Source organism: Benincasa hispida, chromosome 10 (assembly GCF_027475165.1).
Source record: "Benincasa hispida cultivar pf3 chromosome 10, pf3_genome.v1.1, whole genome shotgun sequence".
Taxonomy (NCBI): Eukaryota; Viridiplantae; Streptophyta; class Magnoliopsida; order Cucurbitales; family Cucurbitaceae; genus Benincasa; species Benincasa hispida.
In genome coordinates this window covers 7,970,883-7,989,563 of record NC_143487.1, presented here as the reverse complement: position 1 = coordinate 7,989,563, position 18,681 = coordinate 7,970,883, and the positions used below count along the sequence as shown (strand labels likewise).

The 18,681-nt window shown below is 29.1% G+C and overlaps 1 protein-coding gene across 1 annotated transcript; it reads right to left on the bottom strand.

Annotated features, from left to right (window-relative positions):
- Positions 1-682: 682 nt before the first annotated feature.
- On the bottom strand, positions 683-2,391 carry LOC120088546 (peroxidase 2-like). Its single transcript, XM_039045933.2, has 4 exons — positions 1,924-2,391; positions 1,643-1,831; positions 1,389-1,554; positions 683-1,310 (listed from the first exon to the last, which is right to left on the bottom strand). Exons 1-4 carry the CDS (start codon positions 2,218-2,220, stop codon positions 865-867), a joined length of 1,098 nt encoding a protein of 365 aa, XP_038901861.2. The 5' UTR covers positions 2,221-2,391; the 3' UTR covers positions 683-864.
- Positions 2,392-18,681: the final 16,290 nt, after the last annotated feature.

The following is an 18,681-nucleotide window of genomic DNA, read 5'->3' as shown; positions in this document are numbered from 1 at the left end:
AAATATTTTGGTTCATTTTTCTATATTTAAAAACAGTCATTCTAATGATCTAATAATTCTTTTAACCACATATGCCTTTTTTCTTTAGGACATCTTAATTTCTTCAAAATCTATTTAATAGATCTTTACATTCTCATGGCTTTTAACTAAATATGTCTTACTTTATAAGTTTTCAATAAATCATTAAATTTTCAACTTGATGCACTTGAGATTTATTTAAAATTGATAGCATATTTAATTTTAAACAAATCTAATTACTAAGCTTAATTTTGAAATAAATGAATTTAAAAAAAAAATTAGTCAACACGTGGCATATAAAGATTTAAATCTTCGAAAAAAGAATAGACGTCAATAAATATTCAACCATGTTTATTTTATCATTTTATGTTAAGATAATTAAATAGTTGATTATAGAGAAATATAAAATTTAAAGTTACTTATTTTAACAAATTAAAAAATTTATGTGCTCCACTTGTAATTTGAAATAAAACTTTATTTTTTATGATTTGGAAACCAGCTTTATTTCAGCGGTTGTTTTTTCCCAGAGGAATCGCCGTCTTCTACATACCTTTTTTCCATTGTCATCTCTGTTCATCTTCCTTGCACATAGATATGAAGTTTGTGTATTGAATTCATCCGACAGCATAAGCTTAATTTGATAGAAAACGACGACAGACGAATCTATGAAAAATCAAAAACAGATGAGTGGCAACCCACAAAGGGCTCACCCTACCCCTTCATTTTTATTCACCTTTTTCGTAAAAAGGACAAACACCCAACTAATTACACACATTCTAAATTAAGCTTAATTATACTTATGGATATAATGAACGCAGATGCAGCAACAGGCACGGCAAATCGAGATTACATAACATCGTGGCCTTCTCCACCGAAGCCGGAGTTGGAATTAACCCTCCTGCAGTTTCTTCTGATTTCCCCACGGTTGCCAGTCAAAGGCTTGATGTTTCCCATGTTGATCATCGACTGTCGGAATTCCTTGAAGAAGGTGCCTTCTCTGGTGGCGAAGCTGTTGACAATGGCGATGGTGTCAGCGCCGGCAGTGGAGTACAGCTCTTGATCGCTCTGTAAAAGCCCCTTCCTGACTTGAAGGTTTGTGTAGTAGTTTTTGTCGAATACGTCCGGTGTTACTGGGTCGAAATTAGCCCTTGTGTCTGGTCCAGCTGAGCAAACCCCTTCCAGGAATCGCCTGTAGTTGGGGTCCAGTGATGGGTCTGGGCTAGTAGTTCCGTTGAAATTCGCAAATCGGTGGCTGAAGAATCTGCATCTCGATCGACCAAACGTATGCGCCCCTGAAGTTGTTCATCAATTAACTACAATCAATTTTCTTCACTTCACTTCATCAATCGCTTAATTCATTAATTAATTACCTGATAAGGCGACAAGGTCGGTTGTACCAAGGCCAACAGCAGCAAATTTGGCTTTGAGTTCGTCCAGAGTTTCGAAGGGACTGGCCAACCCACTATCCGCCCCTGTTTTGTTTGCGATTCTGCTGTCTCGCCTTCCATATAACACTCTCCAACTAGGCCCTCCTTGCTGAAATACACTATTTTTCTTAGCTGTACCAATAAAAATAAGATGATAAGAAAGAAAGACGATGAATGTATTGGAATAAAGATATTACCACATCGACAGAGTCCTTGGAAGCCTGAGCTAGGATGTCGGCACAGGAGACGATGCCGGGGCATTCGCGCTCAACGTCGGCTTTAATGGCATCGACAATCTCAAGTCCTTGGATTCCTTGATTTCCAGGTGAGTTGAGTTCACTGACTATGCCAGGAGCATCCTCTAGCAAAACAGAGCCATCGCATCCCTACAAAATGACCCAATAGAATCAAATAATAATTTGAAAGTAAAAAAGAGAGAGATGATGACAATGATGGTGAAGAAGAAGAGGAAGTGTACATTAACGAAGCAATCGTGGAAATGGAGGCGGATGAGTTTAGCTCCAGCACGGACGTCGGTTTCGATAGCTTTCTTGACGGAGGCGCGGACAATGTTGGAGAGGCGAGGGCAGGATTGATCGTAAAAGGTTTCGGAGAGTTGGGCTAAAGAGCCTCCGAAGAGAAGACACAGAAAGAAAAAGGAGGCTACGGCATTGGCGGAGGCCATTTTTGAATTTGCAGTGAGAATAAGGTTTGAGCAATGGAAGCTGTTTTTTATAGAGACTAAAGCAGTGTAGGACACGCCGGCGGCTGCCATTCAACACTTCACCCTTCCCAATCACACCATCCCATCCGATCCTCCACGTACATTATCCATAATCTTCGACATTTTTGTTTTTTTTTTTCGTTTTTACATCTCACTTAATTGTTTAATTATAACGTGCTACATGATAAATTATTTTGAAACATACCTACGAACATCCCAAGTACTATCTATATTGTACATCCCACTAAATTTATATGTATGATGCATAGAGTAGGTGTATCTTGAAAGACGCCTTCCATCCATCTATTTTATTTTACATTTTTTTAAAAAAAAATCAAACTATTTATAGAAATAGCAAAAAGAAATTAATAGACTTCTATCCATCCCTATCACTAATAGACACAGATAGACTTTTAACTTTTATGATTAAAATTTTACTATTTTGTATAAATAATTTTCTTTATTTTTCTATTTTTGAAAATCCACTTTTTCTTAACTATTAAACTTACTTTCTTCACATTCATCATCAAATTCTTGTTTACATATGCATATGTTGAGTGGTACTTTAGTTTTTTTTTTTTTTCTTTTTTAATGTAAAAAATGTAATCTACTCCAATGAAATATTTGAATTGAAAACTTTTAAAATGAAAAGAAAACTAATAAAAAAAACCGGAGAGAATCCAACTCCCATTCCATCTATTTCCCAAATTTGATAAACTAAATAGGATGTTCATGTGGGAAGGCAAGGATATGGTGAAGACATCTTCATCTCTGTTCTTATTCTCCCATTTTATTTCTTATTTTTGTCGTTCTTATTTTTTTCGTGTTTTTTATTAAATTTGATATGTATTCAACTTTTATTTTTCAAAGTCGAAAGTTCAAAGCTACATATTATTCCTTTGTTGTACTCAAAACGGAAGGGAAAAAACTATTCATGAGAATTGTGATTATCCCTCCAACAAGAGCTATTATATATATTTTTCTTCCTTTTATTAATTTTATCAAGTAAGAGTTAAATAAATACTAATACTAATTACTATATAATATGATAAGAGAAAAGATTTTTTTTTTTTTTTTTTTTTTTTGAGAAAGAAAGATTTATTGCCCTTCTAAACCATAGAGTTCATGTCAAAAATAATGACAATAATAATAAATAGAGGGGAAGGGTGTGGAAATTTTAAGAAAATTATAGAAAAGATTGAGTGAAGGCATAAAATAGCAAAACTCACGGGGAAAAGATAAAAAAAAATAAACTATTAAAAAAATTTTGAAAACGCAATTAGAAAATTCAGAGTATTTTATTTATTAAGTTTAGCTTGAGAAAAAATACAAAAGATATGAACTTATTAGTTCGTAGTTATTCTCAAACTTTTTAAATAAAATTTAGGTTGAATTAGGTTGGGTTTGACTTTCATCCCTCCTTGATTTCTTTTTCAAATTACAATTTCTAACAAGATGTTTTAATCAAATTAAAAAAATTATATAATTTTTTAAAATATGACTTGGATTTTAAAAATGTTTCTAGAAAATAGATTTAAAAGAAAACAAAAAAATAGAAGTGTAGTGTTTAAAAGCATAAATTCAAAAACTAAACTAAAAAAACATGGTAGACATTCTTTTGTTTATAATCACAATGCTAATCTCTGCCACTCGTTTCTAATGAATGTCGAATTTGTTGCCCCACTGACTAAGAAGAGAGCGGACACAGTAGCTACATGGACTCCTTCCTTTTTATTGTTGCCAGCGTTTTAGTAAAATAGTTGTTACTCTTTTCGACTATGAAGAATAGAAGTAAAATTGTTTCTTCTCTTTAAAAAAATAGAGGAAAATAAAAAAGAAGTAAATCCTTTTAATGATAAGAATTTAACTGAAACCAATGACTAAGTTAAGGACCATATATAGTGTTAGCAAAAATCTCCAAGGAGTTGGGTCCCTGCGAGTACCCACCCCGATCGGGGTGGAAAATCCCCGATTTGATTAAGGACGGGTCAAATGGGGAACCCGTTCGAGGACGGGGAGCATATCCCCGCCCATCCCCGACCCCGACCCGAATATATATATATAAAGCTACTGTTTTTATTTTTTAAAATTTTTTAAAAAAATTTATATTATAATTAATTTTAATTCTTATTAAATTTTAAAATAAAAAAATGTTAAAATATTTTTTATTATTAAATTAAATAAATAGAACAATAATAATTGTTGCCTAAAAACTGTATTATTTCAATAGAAATATAAAAAAATTATTGATTTTAAATAAAAAAAAATTAAAAAGAAAAACTAATGGGCGGAGAATTTTTTCCCGCGGGAACCCGATCCTTGAACGAGGATTACCCGACTCCTCAAAACGGCAAATGGGACGGGGACGGGGATTAAAAATCACTGTGGAGATAAGGAAGGGGAGTACATCCCCGGTCCCATCCCGGCCCATTACCAATCTTAGCATATAAAGTAAAATAGCTTAAGAATGAGTCAATGAATATCAATTTTATTTAACTTTCAATTTCATTAAGTTGCATTATAAATTTAAACAATTATTTCAATTCCCATTTTAAATTTTAGAAAATGTCGCCATCTATATTTTAGGATAAGTTTTCAATTGAAAATTGTTAAGAAAGTATAGTATATATTGAATAAATTATAAAATATATTTTAGTATGGATTTCAACAAATATGAGATTAGAGTTTGTTTTAGTTTATTGAAAATTTCTAAGTTTTGGTGGGGTTATTGATGGTCCATCATGTACTAATCAAGTTTAATTCTGGACAATCTTTGAATTTCTTTTTTCAATTAGTAAGTTTTTAGAATATCTTTTATATTATAATTTGTTAAAATTAATTGATGAATTCGCATAATTTGAATAAAGGGTAAAACTTGCCTCAGTCATGTAGGTTAGAGTTGAAATTGATGAAATTTATAGTTAATAGTAAAAATGAATATAAATTAATAAATTGAAAGGTAAATTTGGATGTTTAATAATAATTTAGTGACGTAATTTACAATGTAGTTGAAAAGGCATAAGAAATTGAATGTTGGTTTGAAGTTTTGCCGGCCGGAAGGACAGACTACAGGAAAAAGTAATAAATACGAATAACTAAATAAGAGTGGCGGGCGGGTCTGGTTTCTCAAAACTTGGACCAAATTTGATGTATATGAATATCATCCACCTTCCTTCTTTATTCTTTCACTATTTATTTTAATGTCCATTTTGGCTCCTTTCTAAATTTTTTAAAATAAGATCATTCATCTTCAACTTTAATATAATTAAGGTATAGTTGTTGTATCGTAAAAGATTCACTATTTTAAAAGTAAAAATCGAACAATATTGGTACTAAATCACATTGGTTGGTTATTCCTTAAGATTTACACACCTTCCACCCTCAAATATATACTCCTTAAAAAAATGAGTAATTAAAAAAAATGCTCATAATAGTATACCAAAGAAAAGACGAAGAAAAGCTAGGAAAAAAAAAACTCTTTGTATATGAAGAAGAGGAAGAAAACAGGGAAGAATCTAATAAGATAAGGAGGGCTAGGTTAAGTATTAAATTAGATCCACAAATTATGGATCTGAATTTAATAAAACGGTGAAATTTTAAAAGGAAGTGTGGTAAAAATTTTTTTTTTTTACGAAAGCGTAATTACTAAAATCCACTCGGACAGTGGCACACACAAGTAGAAAAAGTTTCTACTTTCATCACAACCACAATTTGAAAATTACCTATATATATACTTGTTTGGCCATATTAAATCTTTTAATGTAGGACAAAATTACTTCCTATTAGTCAAATGTGACTTTTCTTTTTGCTATGGTTTTGGCCTAAAGTGATTTCTAACATTTTAATTATTTTTTTTTAATTTTATTTATGAATCGAATGAATTTGAGATCCAATGTATTATGTCTATAATAAATTTATTTAAAAAAAAAAAAAAAAAGTAAATCTCATCATGATGGGTGGTGGATGACCTAACTCAATCTCAGTCTTAATAATAGACTAAGAAATTCAATTTTGAAGATGCTGTTTTTTCTTTATTCTTTTCTTCTAATTGTTTCTTTCTTATTTTTATTTTTAGTTTATTTAAGCAATTTATCACTCCATTTTAGGCGGAGTTGGACCATATCTCTGCAAGCCAAGTTTGATTTTGGGTAAGAATAAATAATATTAAAATGTGAATAAGAATTTCTCAACCCATTTGGCTTGTTTTCTGGAAGAACAAAAAATAATCAAATTTAATTTAGATTATTTAATAATTTTTAAATTCAAGAAAAATACTATATAATATTTTAGATGAAGCGGAAATGATGGAAACTTGGCTTACTTTAATTAATTATTTATTCCACTTATGCATGTGGTGGCCATAAGACTATATATATTTAATTATTTTATTATGTTTATGAGGGCGTGTGAAGAACACATATATTAGTTAGTAGGTAATTACGGGCCCACGTGGGCAGATTGGTCAATATGTTATTATCCATCACATTCAATTTTATACAAATTACCACCAACAAAGATGAACAAAACGAATCTTTTTCATTTATTAATTAATTCTAAATACCACCAACAAAGATGAACAAAACGAATCTTTTTCATTTATTAATTAATTCTTTAAAAAACTTGAAAGTTGCGAAATTTAAAACTGTTGTTTTGTTTACGACTTAAACTTCTCTTTAGTGAGAATCTCAAGTTAAAAAATTCTCGACAACTTAATATAGATGAATTATTTCTCACATTATCAATTAATTTTGAGATGAATTTCATGTTACCTTATATGATGTTTGAAAAAAATCAAACAACCTCAATCTTTATATGTATTCGATAGGTAATTGATATTAATTTTTTTTAAATATATTTTAATTTTTGTGATCTAAATCATTTAAATTCTAAAAACAACATTTTTGTATTTCTAATATATCCAAATTTTGAACTTAAAATTTTAAGCATAACAAAATTATATTAAAACAAAGATAAAAACTTAATAAATATAATATTTCATGTTGTAGATTCATTTATTTTTTAATTAAAAAATATTTTATGTAATGTATTATAATTATATTAATTTTTAATATAAAATATGTTTATAAATTAATTAAAAATAATTTATAGTGAAATACATTTTAGTAAGTTGCTATCCAAACACTTACATATGAAATTTTATTTCATTGAGTCTCTTATTTTCAAATTTTTATTTTTTGATTATCTACCAAATAAGTCATAATTTTTCTAAAATAAATATGAAATTGAAAATTTCCTCCAGCCTTGTTTCAGTACACCTAAGTAGGATTTTCTACGAGCACTGTCCTCCAAAAGTTAAATTAGATATATCCTAAAGGACGTTTATATTAATAATTTAATTTTGCTAGTATTTTCTATTACTCTTATTATTGAGGCAGGAAAATAATTCGAATAATGGTTTCTAAATCTTTTTAAGCACAATTGAGATAGATAATCTGAATCAATAGTTACTAACACATTCGTATATCAATTGAATTATATTCAATTTGATATACAATGCTATAAATTTTTATTTTTTGGGAAAAGACTTTCGATATTATTATATTGAATGTCTCATGTATGTTTTAATATTGAGAAAGTATCGTTTTAGTATCTAAGTTTTGGGTATAGTTTTTATTTGGTTTATAAATTTCAAAATATTTCACCTGTAGTCTTTAAATTTGGAGTTTAATTCCAATTTAGTATCTTGATTTCAAATTATAACAATTTCATTCTTGTGTTTGAGTTTTGTTTCAATTTGGCTCTTAAGTTTCAACCTCGATTTTTTATTAAATACTCACTTCTGTAATTTATTTTAATGTTCAATCATTAATTAAAAATAATTATGAAGTGAAATTTAAAATTTAATTTTAGTAGTGATGAACATAGTGAAACTTAATTAACTATAATTCTCTTAAATCGATTACTAGAAATTAACATAAATGAAAAGTGAGTATTTAGTGAAAATTAAGTTTAAAAGTATAAATCTTGAAATATATTAACCAAATTGAAACCAAATTCAAATCTTAGACTAAAATGTAAAATTTTGAAAGTAAGACTAAATGAAAACAAATCCTATGATTTTTTTTTAAAGTACTTTTTTCTTATTTTATTTTATAAAATATTCTACGTATTTTAAAAAGTACTTTTTTCTTATTTTATTTTATAAAATATTCTAAGTAAGGGGAGCTTTAAAAAAGCCGTTAATTTATAGGAAAAAAATACCTTTTTAAAATCTAGGTTTTTGGTCTAGCTTCTATTTAGTCATTAGGTTTCAAAATGTTACATATTTAGTTCTTAAGTTTTGATTTTGGTTTTAATTTAATCCATAGGTTTCAAAATGCTATAATTTTACCCTTAACATTTGAATTTTGCATCAATTTGGTCTCTATGTGTCGAGTTTTATATTTTTAACCTCAAATTTTCACTAAATACTCAATTTTCGTCTTTAGAAGTTATGTTAATAAATTAAAAATAGTTAAAAAAATAATAATTAATTAAGTTTCACTATTTTTATCACTTATAAACTAAATTTAAAATTTCACTTCCAATTATTTTTAATTAATTAATAGAAATTGGCGTCATTAAAAATAAGTATTTAAGGAAAAATTAAGGTTAAAAACGTAAAATCTTAAACTCCATAGACCAAATTGAAACAAAACTTAAATCTCAAAGGTAATATTGTAACATTTTAAAATTTAGGGACTAAATTGAAACAAAAATCAAAATTTAAAGACTAAATGTATAACATTTTAAAATCTAGAGATTTAACAGAATGAAAAAGGTATTATGTTTTTTTCTTTTTTTTGAAATTTTATTCTCATCGTTTCTACCACTCGTTTTTATCTATGAACAAATCTGCAATCGTTCTAACCATGAACTTTATTTGAACCGAATTTATTAAATATTTGAACCGTGTACTTTTTGGAGAAAAACAGTGAACTTTTATTATTTTGATTAGGTTAGGTGAGATATATGGATTGCTATCGTGGTAATATCTTACCCTGTGCTTTATTTGAACCGAATTCATTAAATATTTTAATTAGTTGAATAGTATAAGGTAAAGTTGAAAATTAAAATCCTCTCAGATTTAATGCTTCAAATTCTACTTGAAATATTTTCTCAACAAAAAAAAAAAAAATCTACACATATTAAAATTTTACGAATTTCTAGAGGATTTTGTTTCTTTTTAGAAAAATAAATTTCTCCACCATTTAATTGTTACAAAAATCAACCAAAATTATCTATCCACATATTTGGTATTTTCCGATCGGACTCGAACCTCACAAGATAAAACAAAAAACTTTTTTCTTAAAATTATGGGTGAACCACGTATCTTAAAATAAAAATGTTAGAATCTTAACTAAATTAGTAGATATATACTAATTGAAAATGGTGTCCTATAGTCTCAAGCGTCGTAAAGGAGTTTGAAAATATTATAACAAAAGCATTATAAATAGTCTCATTTGACGATTTTAAAGGTCCAGGACGATTAGCGGTGGCGCCATGCCAACAAATATATAAAAAATAACAGTAATATAAAATTTCCTAAATATTTTAATAAAATAAAGAAAGAAAAGTCGAGTGTAATTAAATATGACGGGTCCCACATGTAACCTTCCTTGTTTGAATTCAAGCTTTTTCCGATTCGCCGCCCTCAACACAATTAATCATGGTTAGCCCCAAGTCCTTCAATTACAACCAAAAGGGCTTCCCTTAATAATGATATGATTTTTACTTTATTTTCGTTTTATACATGCACCATTACTTTCTCCTTTCTATTATGTTTTAAATTCTTTTTACATGTATTGTATTTATGCTTATAATGACTAAATATAATTGAGAATGTTATGTTATGATGGTACGTAGGAGAGTTAATATCACAACATTCTTAAAATTATTATTCAATAATCAATAATTACGATTGATTTTAGTAATGTGATGTTATAAATAATCAAAGTGAAAACTACAATCAACTAGAAACACGTAAGTAAAGTTAAAAGAGATCCGTTGCCTCATTTTTAATTGTGTTAGTCTATGACTAGAAAAAATAATAATAATTAAATTCCTTCCCAACTTTTACAAAGTAGAGTAGGTTAACCTTCAAATCACAAAATCCAAGCATATCATCATCACTTATTCATTTAGAGATTAAAGCCATTAGAAAATTGTTTTATATTATTGAGAATATTATCTTTTTAGCCTTCAAATTTTGAAAAATGGAGAATGAATCTGTTTGGTCCCTGAAATTTTAGTATACCATTTTAATTTTCAAAAATTTAAAAATAGATATGTTACATTTTCGAGTTTTCCAAGTGTTCATTTTATCTTTGATTTTTCAAAAATAGTTTTAAAATATCCTTGATGCAAAATTTTAAAATAAGTATATGATATTTTAAATTAAAATAATTTTTGAGAGAAAATATATTTTTAAAATATGTTTTTCTAATTTAAAAGGTCATATAAATATTCAAAACAATAAAATAAAAAAAAAATACTTCAAGTACTATACAAACCTATCTTAAAATTTTATGGACTAAAAAGATATTAAAAACTTGAAGTCCATATACTTTTATTCTTAAAGTTTTGATGACTAAAAAGAGTACATTGGATTGGAATTTTACACTCATGTTCTTGGACTATTTTAAAAAATATGAAAAATGAACCAACCTAATTACAAATATAGTAAAATATTATTATCCATCATAGGCCACAATAGATATCTATCGCGATTTATCGCAGTCTATCATTGATAGACAGTGGTATTTTGTTGTATTTGAAAATATTTTAACCGTTTTATCATTTTAAACATTTACTCCATATTTGAGGTGTTCAAAAACTTCAACTCAACCCAACTTCTGCAGTTTGGGTTGGGTTGGTTTAAGGGTTTAATTAAAATATCTCAAACCAACCCGAACTTATTATTAACTTTAAAATATATTTTTTTTTGTTACTTATAATACAATTATTTATACATATATTGATTTCAATTTTATTTAATTTCATTATTTATTTAAATAATTTATTCTCCAACGATTCTTAATAATAGTTTTTTAGCACTTTGAAAAAAAATCATTATATAAATCGAAGTTGAGTTGTTAATCTTAATTCAATATATGAAAATAATTACATTAGATTTTTATGTATTTACATTTTACTTTATTTTTTAAAAAAATTTAAATAAATAATCCAAATAACTCGAACCAATCCAATCTAAATATTTCATAGTTGGATTGGGTTCATAATTTTGGTTAAAGAAATTTACAACTTAACAATTGGATTGGATCTAGAAAGACTTTTAACCCAACCCACGAACATCTTTATCCCATATTCTTTCCAAATTTGAGGACAAAATTTGAAAATAAGGGATTAGATGAAAAGAGAAATTTGAAATATAAGGGATTAAATGAAAACATAGTTGTATTTCATATTTTCAGATATGTGTTTGGCGGTAGGATTTAGAAAACGAATTCTAATTTAACAATTGCAAATTAGTCATATTATCCCCTAAATATTAGTTGACATTAAACTACTACTAATTTATTTATGAACGTGGTTTTATGTTAAAAAAAAGTATAATTATTATTTTGTAATATTATATAATTTATAGGATAAATTAAATTTTTTTGTCTCAATTGTTTGGAAGAAGATAAAATAGGTCTTATAGTTTATAATTAGAATTTAACATATGTGATTTAATAAAAGCTTCGTCAATAGTCCCTATAGACATATGGTAGGGATTATATATAAAATTATTATCAAATCGTGGAAACTAAATTTTAAAATTTAAAATCATATGGACTAACTTTTAGTTTTATCAAAACTATGGATCAAGGAATTTAACCTAATTTATAATATACTACATAATACTTATTTTAATTTTAAAAGATTGAATTGAATTTATACTATCACATACTATATCTCTATATATTTTTATTTTTATTTAATATAATTCTATATTTTAAATTTTAAAATTTAAATTCTAGATATGTTTTCAAATTTTACACTGTTTTGGATTACAAACATAATTCGAATGGTCTGTTAAACACATATTCGTTAAAATTAATAAATTTGAAAATATAAAATAAAATCTAAATTACGAAGCAATCAAATCTGTGACTTTTTCAATATTAAAACACTTTGAATAAGACGAACGTGTCCCATTTATGGGGTGAAAATAAATGAAGTTGTCAAATCAGAAGAAATAATTGAAGAGAATGGGGTCGGGGTGAATAAATCAAATTTTTCAAAAGAAAACTATGTGCTAAACTTCTAACTTTTACGTTAGATCTAATTTCTAAATCAAATCCCAATAATTTATTTTATTTATTATTTTCACATAAATACGTTGCAATATTAGGGATGGATTGGATATGGTCATATTTTATGTCGGTCAAGTTAAATGTATTTTACATTGAAAAAAATAGTACGTGGAATAGATAAAATTGAACTAAAACTAAAAAGTACAAACACTTATTTAAGTCTTGAAAGTTGATGATGAAAATTACTCTCTTCCTTAGTTAAAGGGTAAAACCTGACCTTTTTTTTCCCTTCTTCAATACTTAATCTTTAGATGAAGGGTCAAAGAATCATTAGAGAAAAATCAAATTTAGACTTGAAACTCGTTGTGTTTGTGAATAAAGTCTCACATCGATTAAATAAGTAGATGATCATAGATTTATAAAAATGACAATTATATCTCTAATGGTATGAGACATTTTGGGTCAAACTAAAAACAAAATCATGAAAATTTATGTCTGAGTGGATAATATCTTATCATGATGGAGATATGTGAAGTCCCCTTGTCCTAACATTGATGTTCCAATTTTAATCTTAAACTTTAAAACGTCTGGCAAAATTTAACCATCTAATAAGTTATCTCTCCAAAACCCATTCAAAATGTTTTCTCATATGCATTTAATGAATTTTAAAACATTTATATGATATGCAATAGATAATTTTTCAAGAGAAAAACAACATTAGAGCTATTTCTTGTTCTTTTAAGTTTATAAATTTTGAAAATATTATTCAATAGTTAATATGTGTTATTCAATAGTTAATATACGTATTGATCAAACTTATTTTTCTGTAAAACTTTATTTTATTGAAGTAATGAGTTTATGAAGAATTTTTTTTTGGTTAAAATTAAAAGATAATTAACTAAAATTGAAATGAGGATTAATATTGCAACATTTAAATAAGTCTAGATCAAACTCTGATGTTTTTCCATAATGGAATAGGAGATTTAAGTAATATTTTCATCTTTTAGTGACAGGCCATGTTATTTAATAAATTTATGATTATTATTATTATTTAAATAAAACTTCATTAGAAGCCTCAAGCTGAAACGGGTTAACATATGAAAAAGTAATAGGGTGACTCGCCACTCGATATACGAATGTTAAACTTAAAGCACAGACAAACACTGTAACAACAGAATACTAACAACTGTAAAACAAGTAAATGAACACATGAATTGATAACCCAGTTCGACGATAAACCACCTACGTCTGGAGAGCAATGTGCCCAGGATAAATAATCCACTAATATTAAAGAGGTAAACAATTTATAATGTAGTACTTATATGCAATATACCAACTACTACAGTTGGCTCACATAAAGCTTAACTCCCACGTCACCTACACTACAAGAAATAATGGATACAATAGCTAACGAAAAAGGTTATAAAAGACCTTTCGAAGATCCTAATAACCCATGTTATTAAAAGTCCAGGACGTTTTATAGCCCTTTTGTAGAGCTATAATAGATGCTATAATAGAGTATGAAGATATAGCATATATACATGGCTATGAAAATATTCAATAGCATTAGTGATTAAAGCTATCTTTAACATATAATAGTTTGCCCTCAATACTATCTTTATTATATAATAGTCTTTTCTTAATTCTTTATTTGATACACGATAACCTTTTTTTAAGGCTATTATATCATATATATACATATATAGCTTTAATATTAAATTATAACAAACAACATTGAAATTATGTCAACTTATATTACAAACACTTGTTTTAATTTAAATAGACATATGAAATAATTCACAATGTATGCATTAAATACAATGACTTCCTTTCATTATTGAAATTTAGTAATCAATTTACATTAGAAACTAAAACAGTTATCCAATAATACAAAAAATACATCAAATGTAATTTTCAACCATACAAGGTTTATAAAATACAAAATTCATCAAGTTTTGAGGATTATAGCATCATGGAATTGAGCTTCCATCTTTAATCTTCATCTACCTACATAAAAAGTGAATTAGCATCAGATTGGTTCCCAAAACCACAATTGAACATCAAAACTATATAAAAAGTACATCACTTAAACACGATCCACTTGTATGTCTCCACATACATGTTTAAGTTACAACGAGAACCATGGATCTTAATTTATTGGTTTGTGGTTAATGCAACTAAAATATCATATATTTCATAGACAGAAGTGAATAAAATATCATATATTATTAATTACCGATATTTGTTCATACAAGTGTCTACAAACTATAGGACCCTACGGGATTTAGGGCATCAACCCCAACACATATAACACTAGAAAAACTATTGAACTGTTGATGATCTTCTTGTAGACATAAGGCTCATCGACATTTTGATCAAAGCCATAAGATTTGATCGCAGTATCAAACCTTATATTCCAAAATTGAGATGTATGTTTCAGTCCATAAATGGACCGATTAAGCTTACAAACCTTTTGCTCTTGACCTTGGACTATGGCGAAGAAAATCGAATACGATGATTTCTATGAGCAGCGGAAGGATCTTTCCAAATCACAATCATATATGAATTTTACAATTACAATCACAAACGGAAACATGCAGTTATGCATAAAATAGAAATTACAACATGCTTTACTACAAATCAAGGACAAGAAATAACAAATCTTTGCAGACTCATCTTCAAGTTCCTTGATCACGAATGTTTAATCACAGCAACACGCGAACATTCGTCCAACACGACTGGTACACTGCATGAACACCGTGCACTCGAACTAAACGATCGCCAAGATCACGAACACTCCAAACACAACGAACAGCCTCCACAGAACCTCGACAGTGTCGAGTTGAGTATGACACCACCAAGAAGGTTACCTTGGTATTCTCAGTGTGAGAATTCAGAGGGTGGACTCTGTGTGGACTTGGTTTGAGGTAGAAAATCGGAAGAACCACAATCATGTAAACAATTGAGTAAGTGGGAGATGGAACAACCTATCATTTAGAAAAAGCTATGCAATCGTCTAGGAAAAAGCTATGTGATCGTTTAGCTCATCGTCTAGCTAAGTGTCTATCGTGTAAGAACACTCCACGATCGTTTAGCTAACTCCAAGTTGTCGCTTAGTAAATCTTATTTACTTGACAACTATTCCATGAGAATTTTTCGAGATTGGAAATCTCAAAATCACAAAATCTTTTCTCTTTTCTTACTAAAATTAGGAAAATATTTTTCCTTTTATCTCACAGTTACCATGAAAGTATCAACAACCTCCCATTCAATTGGTTAGTAGAGAAAAGGAGATAATTGTCTAATAATTAATATTATTATAAATATAAATGGTAACTAACAACCATAATATATTTATAACCTATAGTTTTAAAATTTCATCCCATGAAACATATAAACCATAGCTCTTTTTCTATTCCATGGTACTTGATGTAAATCTCATTTACATTAATCATCCACTAGATGTATCTCATACATCATACGAATCATATCATATATAATCGAATTACCTCTTGTCAAATTGAACATTTCAAATCAACACCAAAAATTGATCCACAACTTGAATCCATTGAGCGACCAAGGGGATCTTATGGATCTGTAGCTCGAAGCTCCAACGGTATGTGAATAATTGACTAAACTTTTTAGTCACGGGTTTCACCATCCATTAACTACCAGGCACTCCACTAAAGACCGGTAGCTGAACTCTTCTTACCACAGATATATTATGTGTCCATCTTAACTAATCAATAGTGCGACAACCCTTCACAGATCGCTCGTATGTATAGCTCGGCCAATAACCGTTATGCCCATGTAGTTACATCTAACTCCTTAAGTACTACTGAATCCTCTAATGAACATAAGTCATAGTCCTACTATGACTGGGTCCTCTCTTCCAAAGAGAAGCTGTGACCACTATGTTCAAGCCCCAGAATCAGCCCTTAAGGGAGCAATCTATCTACTTACCCCTTCTTTGGGGAAGTAGTGAATTCCATCTTGTGTAAGTGAGTTCCCAGCTCCCAAATCAGACAAGTCCTAAAAAAGATAGGCATGTTGAGTTGGCAATCTGGTCACTCTCACCCATACTAATAAAAAAACCGCCCTCAAAGGTAGAAGTTCCCAGAAAACTCAGGATTGAGGTCGTGTCACCTATGGTCGTTTAGGTGAGATGTAAATCTCCAGTATCAATGATATTATATATAGAGTCTAGTCATCTTGTGGTCTGGTCTTATACAAACTCTTTGTATAGGACACTCTCACTCACATTTCTCCACATGAATAGTCAGGATCTACTATCTGTAGTAGTTTACAAAACTTGCAAACCTCTACAAAGCGGACTGTATCCGTAGTATCACCAGGATCAAGTATCTCACCTTAATCCTTATACTATAGACTTATTTAGGTTATCACTTAAGGCATGATCCACCTGTCTATCTCATATACATGCTTAAGTTTACATAAAATAACCATGGAGTTTTGTTTATTGGATATGAGTAAATGACATAATGAATAACAGTTATTTTATTCATAAAACAATGTGTATAATTACAAACAACGAGACTCCGGGAGAATTAGGGCACCAATCCCAACATGTGGATCCCTCGAGGTGCACCATATAAATGGTCTCCTCAAGATTGCTCGTTCAGAAAAGTAGTCTTGACATCCATTTACCATATCTCATAGTCATAATATGAGGCAATGGATAGAAGGATCTAGATAGACTTCAGCATGGAAACAAGAGAGAAAGTCTCCTTATAGTCGACTCCCTCTACCTGGGTATAACCCTTTGCCACCAGTCTAGCCTTGAAGGTTTGCACCTTTCCATCAGCACCATGTTTTCTCTTATAGATTTTACAACCTATAGGTTTAACCCCATCAGGTTGATCTACAAAATCCCAAACTGAATTGAAGTACATAGACTCCATTTTGAGATCCATGGCTATGATCCATTCATCTTTGTCAACATCCTCCATTACCTTCTTGTAAGATAATGGATCCTCAACCTCGCCATCAACTACCATAGCTAGGATTTCAGTTAAACCCATATAGTGAATAGGTGGGTTCGCAACCCTCTCACTACGTCGAGGTTTCCTCAACACTTGAGGTAGATTTAAACTATTAGGTGAACCTACTTCAACAACTCTTGTTGAGGTATCAGACTCTTCAACAACTCTTGTTGAAGATTCAGTAGTTTCTTTGGAAAGCTCATTCAACACAATTTTACTTCTGGGTTTGTGCTCCCTTATGTGATACTCCTAAAAAAAAGTAGCATTTGTTGATAAAATACTTTGTTCTTTATGATCATAGAAGTAACCACTTCTTGTTCCCTTGGGGTAGCCTAGAAATAGGCATAACCTTGAACGTGGTTCTAGTTTCTTAGGATTGGCCTCAAACACATGTGTTAGGCAACCCCAAATTCTGAAATGATGTAAACTAGCTTTACAACCATTCCATAACTCCAGAGCTTTACAACCATTCCATAATTCCATATCAATTGAAGGAGCTCATTTTAAAGAGATCTTTGAGTAGAAACGGATCGTCCAAATCCTATTTGCATTGAAAAACAAATTTACAGTAAACATACGAGATATTCATTCTATATATGAATTACAACATGCTTTTTATAAAGGAAAAAGAGTTCAAGAGATAATACCTTTGAAGAACGTTTCTTCGTGTAAATCCCTCGAACTGTCACGAACCTCGAACTCAGCAAACCTTGAAGACTTTCTTCAAGAACTTCACGAATCAAAACAGATACTATCACAAGGAGCATTCGGTATACTCAGGGTGAGAGTCCAGAAGTGATGGGCTCGGACTATTTTTGTTTGGAGGGTTTGTTTGTGTTTATAGGAAGAAGAAGATTGAAGAAGACACAAAACGATTCTGTGAAACTCTCTATTGTATAGCAATCAATCGTGTAACAATGGTAAGGAAAAAGAGAAAAATAATTTCTTTTATTCCTTTTGCCATAAAACTAATTAACCACCCACTAAGATGGTTGGAGTGAAATTAGGAATTATTATCCAAAATAATAAAAATAATAAAAATAAATATGATAACTAACTTATCATATCTTATTTATATTAAACTATATGTTATATCAAATATAACATATAAACTATAGTTTTAATATTGTATCATATACAATATAAACCATAGTTCACTTTCTCTATTTTATGACATTTAATATAAATCATTATATTAAATTTAACAACTATGAATCACATTCATAGAAAATATATTTGAATCTCATCCA

What these genes read in the sequence shown, in the direction of transcription:
- LOC120088546 (XM_039045933.2), bottom strand. Translation starts at nt 2,220, where the DNA reads ATGGCAGCCGCCGGCGTGTCCTACACTGCTTTAGTCTCTATAAAAAAC. An exon ending in CCAAGGACTCTGTCGATGTG is followed by an intron (nt 1,555 to 1,642) that starts GTAATATCTTTA and finishes AGTGTATTTCAG; the next exon opens with CAAGGAGGGCCTAGTTGGAG. An exon ending in CGACCTTGTCGCCTTATCAG is followed by an intron (nt 1,311 to 1,388) that starts GTAATTAATTAA and finishes GAACAACTTCAG; the next exon opens with GGGCGCATACGTTTGGTCGA.